Here is a 5,631-nt window from a genome sequence, read left to right on the forward strand (position 1 = left end):
GGGGGGGGGGGGGAGAGGTACACCGTGTTGAGTGTAGACAGTGGCTTTGCACTCCATTGTCCCTCGCTTTGCCAGGGACTCTGTACTATACCTAGGAGACTGCAACACAAATGACTGAGAAAAACGAGGAACTTTAGGCATAACATTTTGTACCATCAATGCGTACTTACAACTGTTTGGGATGAAGAGAGGTATTTGATATATGCTGCTCTCTATATATCCTCATACTTTTAGCCTGTAAACCCCAGTCACCTGAGACCTTTCAGCCCTGCTAAGATTTATGAGGCATTCCTATAGAAATCATTATCAGGCCATTCGGTCAACACGCTCAGGCACCTTATCAGTAGTCATCAGTTAGTTGAAACCAAGTTTCGCACTCACCTCAGATTTTACATCTATGCCAATCAGCTGGTGGACACGGAACATCATGCAAAATGGATCGAAGACACTATGAAGATGGTCAACTAACTGTTCGGTTCCTCTAATTCAGGTTGATTATCCCTATTATGAAGGAAATGGTCAGTCTGGCTGAGCCTTATAAATATACCGCTTTCAGTGAGAGAATTGCTCGATAGAATGGAAAGGTGTTCTAAAAGCAATGTCAACTAGATTCATACACCGTGTGATTATCGGGTTCACAATCCAACTAATTAATAGGCGTTGCAAAGTTGTGTTTTCCCACCAATTACAAAAATCTACTTTTCATAGCTCAACTTCACCTTTCGCTGCATTCCGATTACGACTCTTCAACATTTCATCTACGTATTTCTAAAATAATTCAGGTTGTGAAACGGGAACAAAATTATCGGCTTAACTTTAACTTCATAATGAGGATTTCGTTGATGGATAGATAGATCACTGTTGAATTTCAGCTGAGCCATAAGTTTTTGCGTAGGCACGAGACCGTCAATATTATGGGACTCGTTCAATCTGATGAGCTCTGCTAATGACAACTCGAAAAATACCTCTAGAGGGATCCGATTTCCTGAGAATCTTATGGTACCAACCGACTTTTCTGGTAATCGCAAATCAAACGGACTACGCTAAGTATTGCGGGTAGTATCTCCGTAACTACGACTCTTAGACCAACCGGAGGGAAGAAGGCTGACAAAAAAACTCGCGCAAAATGGCATTCATCCTAAAGTAAGCCTACATCAGTCTGAACACCCACGTTTTCAGACTAGAAACAGCACAAATCAGGGTAATCGAAGTACGCTACGAGTAACAGATGTGCTTACCGGATGCAGTAGCTCGAATCAGTCCAGGTGTTTGTGAGGATAGGTTGCCATCATTAGTGTGCACGTGAAAGGGACTGGGATTTTGTCTCCTAGGTGTCGACCAAAAGCAATTTGAGTCCATTGGAAAATTGCTTGTCGCAAACGTATGAGACAAAACGATAGCAGTGAAACTGGATTGTCGTTCAGTAAAATTTTAGACTGATCTGCTTGCGTCAGTCAGTGCACGTCTTCACCAGCTGGCTGTGATGTTCGTCTGATATGTGAAGTTCGTTGGATGGGCCCGTTTTCTTCAGAGCAGCGTTCACCCACCAAACTGACCAATCGAATGCAAGTACAATCAAGCGATAAACTGAGCTCCGCTATGTCGGACCACCCCACCACGGGCGATGACACGTGCACCCCAAAGCGAACTTATTCGCTCAACCGCTCACTTGATCTCTCCACCACCCCGCTCCGTCAAAATCGGTACGTGAGCTATCCTATTGATTAGTCGATTCGCACTGAAATGCTCGGACGAGCCTTGACTGGCCGTCCCAGTACGCTAGTACGTGGCTGAGGCAATGCTCGCATTTAATCGATTCGCCGTGAAATGGAATCGATCACCAGTCATTAGGTCAGAGCTAGACTTGAGTGGTAATCTGTTATTCGAATCTCTTGTGATCGATTCGAAACGACACCAAAACATTTCGACCAGAGGAAAGTAGTATTGTTCAATCGATGGCGAACGTTTCTGCATTGAGATTATTTCTTTTCTAGCCACCCTCCACTCTTATGTGATTAACGTGCTTGTTCCTGAACAATTTCCATATGGTTTATTCTCAAGCTTTGCGTAATCCCACTAGGCTCGAGATAGCCTAGCCATAAGTTGACAAAGCTGGTGTGAACCAGACTTCGAAGGTAGTGTGGACACTAGTCACAAACGAAAAACCAATCACAAAGTTAACGAATGGTTCAAGTGGTTAGAGCGCGGATTTACTGACCGCGAAGGGCCGTAATTCGAACCCAACCTGTCTTTCGACTTCCCCTGTCTAGGCTTGGGCAACCTTGCAGTATCCAAGCCCTAATACCTCCTTCGGGCGGCATAACAACTAGCCACCGGAAAAGTGTTACTGCTGAACAGTTTTTTATAGTGAATTTAGCAAAGTGCTATTTTACTTTTTGAAGAGAAACCATCACGTGGAAGCGATAGTTTTGGTTACTTAATAGAGTACGTGATCTAACATCACTTTTCCAAGCCCGAAACTAAGCATTGTGGTGGGCGGGGGGGTGTTTTCCAGTCGTATCGATACAATGCACCTTGAACTTTTATAATGCCAGCTCAGTTGGATTGGCAGGTTTGGAACAGTCTGGAAACCTGTTGCTCGCTGAGATGTGCTTCGTAACACACGCCATTCGAAACTGTCATAGTAGCACTGGAAATATGGATTTTTTTCATTTGCTTAAGCTGGCCGAAATGGTGGTCGTTCTCTGGAGGGAAAATTATCTCCTCGTAGAGTGAGAGCGGAAAGGAAATCTTATAAAAATGTGACGTAGAATACTCATCGTAGCGCTGTTTACAGTGTCCTGTCTTTTGTGATAACTGAATTATGCCTCTACGTACGATGGCTTCCCGACATCTATCACAATTCCAGCCAGAGGATCTCATCGGATAGTCACCCTATTGTATCGCGGGACGGCACAAACCTTTATCTGCAATAAATGCCACGCAACGAAATTCTGAGTTTCTCCATACAGCCGAGGGACTTGTTGCCTTCAAATGATCGCCTGATCATACATTCTGGCTCACCTTATATCATATAGAATGACTTTCCACCACCTACATGAATACGTCTGCTGTATACCCAACACGAATCTGTGTGCCGTACTTTCATTTGTCGGGCTGGAAGTCAAACCAGCTGCGGCTGTCGCCATGTGGATGACTGTAATCAAAGCCGAAGAGAGATGGAGAAATAAGTCGTCGATTAAACCTAGACAAGATCGATAAAAAGACAGATATCGGTACGAAACCCCCCAAACAAGGGCAACTTCCGCATGATTCTCGTTTATTCCACAAGACGATCAATACCTGACTGCTGAAACGATTCCTTCGAGCGAGTAGGAGACTGAATTTAATACAGCTAGAAATCACAGCTAACTCTAGTGAAAGCAGGAAACGCCTCGCAAACATGCGTTTGAAGTGATCGATGGGACAGTGCCTCATATGATTCCGTAGGAGATTTTATTCTCAGACTCCTTTTGCCAAATCGCCTTGGTCATGGTGGTCCGTCGGTAACTTTCAGAACTTTATCCGACGTTTTTGACATCGATGTATGTCCACAGCATAAATGAAGTTTGGACAAACCGCGTCTGGGTACGGAAAGGGGCCGTAACTTGGTTTGTAACAGACAAAAGCGTTCAAAACGGTACCACTGAACACAAGCATCCTGGTATCTTTATTCGGGCGTTTTTATTGGTTTAATTGCAACGCGATGAACTGTCCACTGAAGCTACAGTTTGAGTTTGTTTGGGAGTATCAATCATCACGTTTCCCCTCCCGAATGTACCTGTAAACAGCAAACTCGCTTCGGTTACGAAGATTGTGATTACTGTTTTAACACCACTTGTTCGAATTTTGACGATCCATGATCACCAATGCAGCAGTCATTCATAGTTGTCCTGACTTTCACGCGGTATTGTGACTGAACTTCCTGCAACAGAAGGATTCCTCAGAAGAGTGCTTCACTCTGGGAGGAATTTGTTTGCGATTTTCGATATACGTCCTGATCTCGTGATCAGAGCTTACTAGTCTCTCCGATCTCTGAGATGATCCATCGACCTCCGGCTAACATCGAGGAAAATCCTCAAATGTGGGAAAGTCTATAGAATCAGTCATTTCTTGGTACAAAACGATGACTGCGATGAAGAGATGATTTAAACAAGTGAGGATTGGAATTTTCCCGCCGACGCGAACAATTTGGAGATTGAATGGGGCAGACCATAGTGACCAAGGCATATAATGTCCTGACTTTATTTGTTATCATGCACCATTTTCCCCTGTAACCTGTCATAAAAAGTGACTGTTGCAGCCCCCGCAATGCCACCCTTACCTCACCTACCGCCACAATTAAACTGCCGCTCTGTAACACGGTTGAGGCTGGACTGTACATGCTTGCAGGTGTTTAATGTATCACCTAATGTGTGTGCCCCTCCCGCTCTCTCTCCCTATTGCAGGTACCATGGACGAGCCACCACGAGCCCCGGACAGGAGGGAGTAGCCCGCTTGTACACCCCCTGAGTGACCTTGACCTATTTTTTACCCCATGACACTTCCTGTTCCGGTTTCGGTTGAATACACGTGTATTGTTGCCAAGCTCCGGTCTTCTCTCCTGTGTCACCCGACCTGTGCGAATGCGTTTTGTGGTGCCGTGCGGATTCAGTAATACCAACCTCTATATCGGTACATCCTGGCGAACGTCGAATACCGCTGACCTCCTGACACCTCACACTACAGCCTCACACACCATGAGTCTCTGGCTCGATTAGCTAGACATGAACTGCCACATCGATTACTGTCGACTCACTGTTAGTGACCCAGAAAGTGGACAATTTGGTGCGGTCTGATAGGATGTTGCAAGCAGGCACAGGCAAAAGCAAGTGACAGTCGCTGTAACGATCAACCATGGTGGTGACGGTGGCTCGCCTGCAAAGGTTAACAGATAAAGAAAGATTAGTCAGAACACACACAAGATTTATTGGAAAATGACTGAACAAAATCTCCTACCTTACCGAATTCTACAGAACTGAGAATATAAACATGTCAGCGATCGGTTTCCTATTCTAATGACCAGACCAGACATGGGTAGTGGACATTTTCATGCCTGAAAGTCTGCTTAACGGGATTGCTAAACATGTGAATGATACCGGGTGTGTAAGCATAGTGTTGTGTCTAGCACTGCAGTTGAGAGCCATAGAAGATTACATACTTGGGGTCTTACTTGTACTGCGTATGCTCAGAGGGTGTTTTCAAGGTCGCACCATCAGGATAGGAGGAAAATTTCTGATGATGATAATGACTCAGACGTTTGCCAACCACTGCATCAACATCGTTATTGACAGCAACATCTGATGTGAGCATTGGTGACCTGAAACCGTGTCGAGTAACTTGAAAAAAGTCCTACGATACAAAGGAGGATGAAATAAAACGGGTAAGAAGAGGGACTAAGATTTAGCAAACATGGGCCATCCTATTGATTAATCGGTTCGCACTGAAACGCTCGAACGACGCTTGATTGCCTGTTCCAGTAGGCTGGTACGGGCCTTGGCAATGCTCACATTTAATCGATACACTAAGAAATTAAATCAATCACCAGTCATGAGGTCAGAGCTAGACTTGAGTGGTAATCTGTTATTCGAA

General features: G+C 44.8%; 2 protein-coding genes across 2 annotated transcripts in view; one reads left to right on the forward strand and one right to left on the reverse strand.

Moving 5' to 3' along the window:
- T265_12091 (hypothetical protein) overlaps nt 1-4,512 on the forward strand; it is a gene marked incomplete at both ends in the record, with an annotated part of 17,031 nt that extends 12,519 nt beyond the window's left edge. Inside the window, 2 exons of the mRNA XM_009179050.1 lie at nt 1,455-1,703; nt 4,449-4,512. Of these exons, the coding sequence (XP_009177314.1) occupies nt 1,455-1,703; nt 4,449-4,512 (313 nt within the window). The remainder of the gene's footprint in view (nt 1-1,454; nt 1,704-4,448) is intronic.
- Nucleotides 1-5,352, reverse strand: part of T265_12092 (hypothetical protein) — a gene marked incomplete at both ends in the record, with an annotated part of 8,602 nt that extends 3,250 nt beyond the window's left edge. The window contains 4 exons of the mRNA XM_009179051.1: nt 2,241-2,350; nt 3,059-3,205; nt 4,799-4,917; nt 5,213-5,352. Of these exons, the coding sequence (XP_009177315.1) occupies nt 2,241-2,350; nt 3,059-3,205; nt 4,799-4,917; nt 5,213-5,352 (516 nt within the window). The remainder of the gene's footprint in view (nt 1-2,240; nt 2,351-3,058; nt 3,206-4,798; nt 4,918-5,212) is intronic.
- Between the last annotated feature and the right edge of the window lie 279 nt (nt 5,353-5,631).

This window comes from Opisthorchis viverrini (genome assembly GCF_000715545.1).
Source record: "Opisthorchis viverrini unplaced genomic scaffold opera_v5_804, whole genome shotgun sequence".
Lineage (NCBI taxonomy): Eukaryota > Metazoa > Platyhelminthes > Trematoda > Opisthorchiida > Opisthorchiidae > Opisthorchis > Opisthorchis viverrini.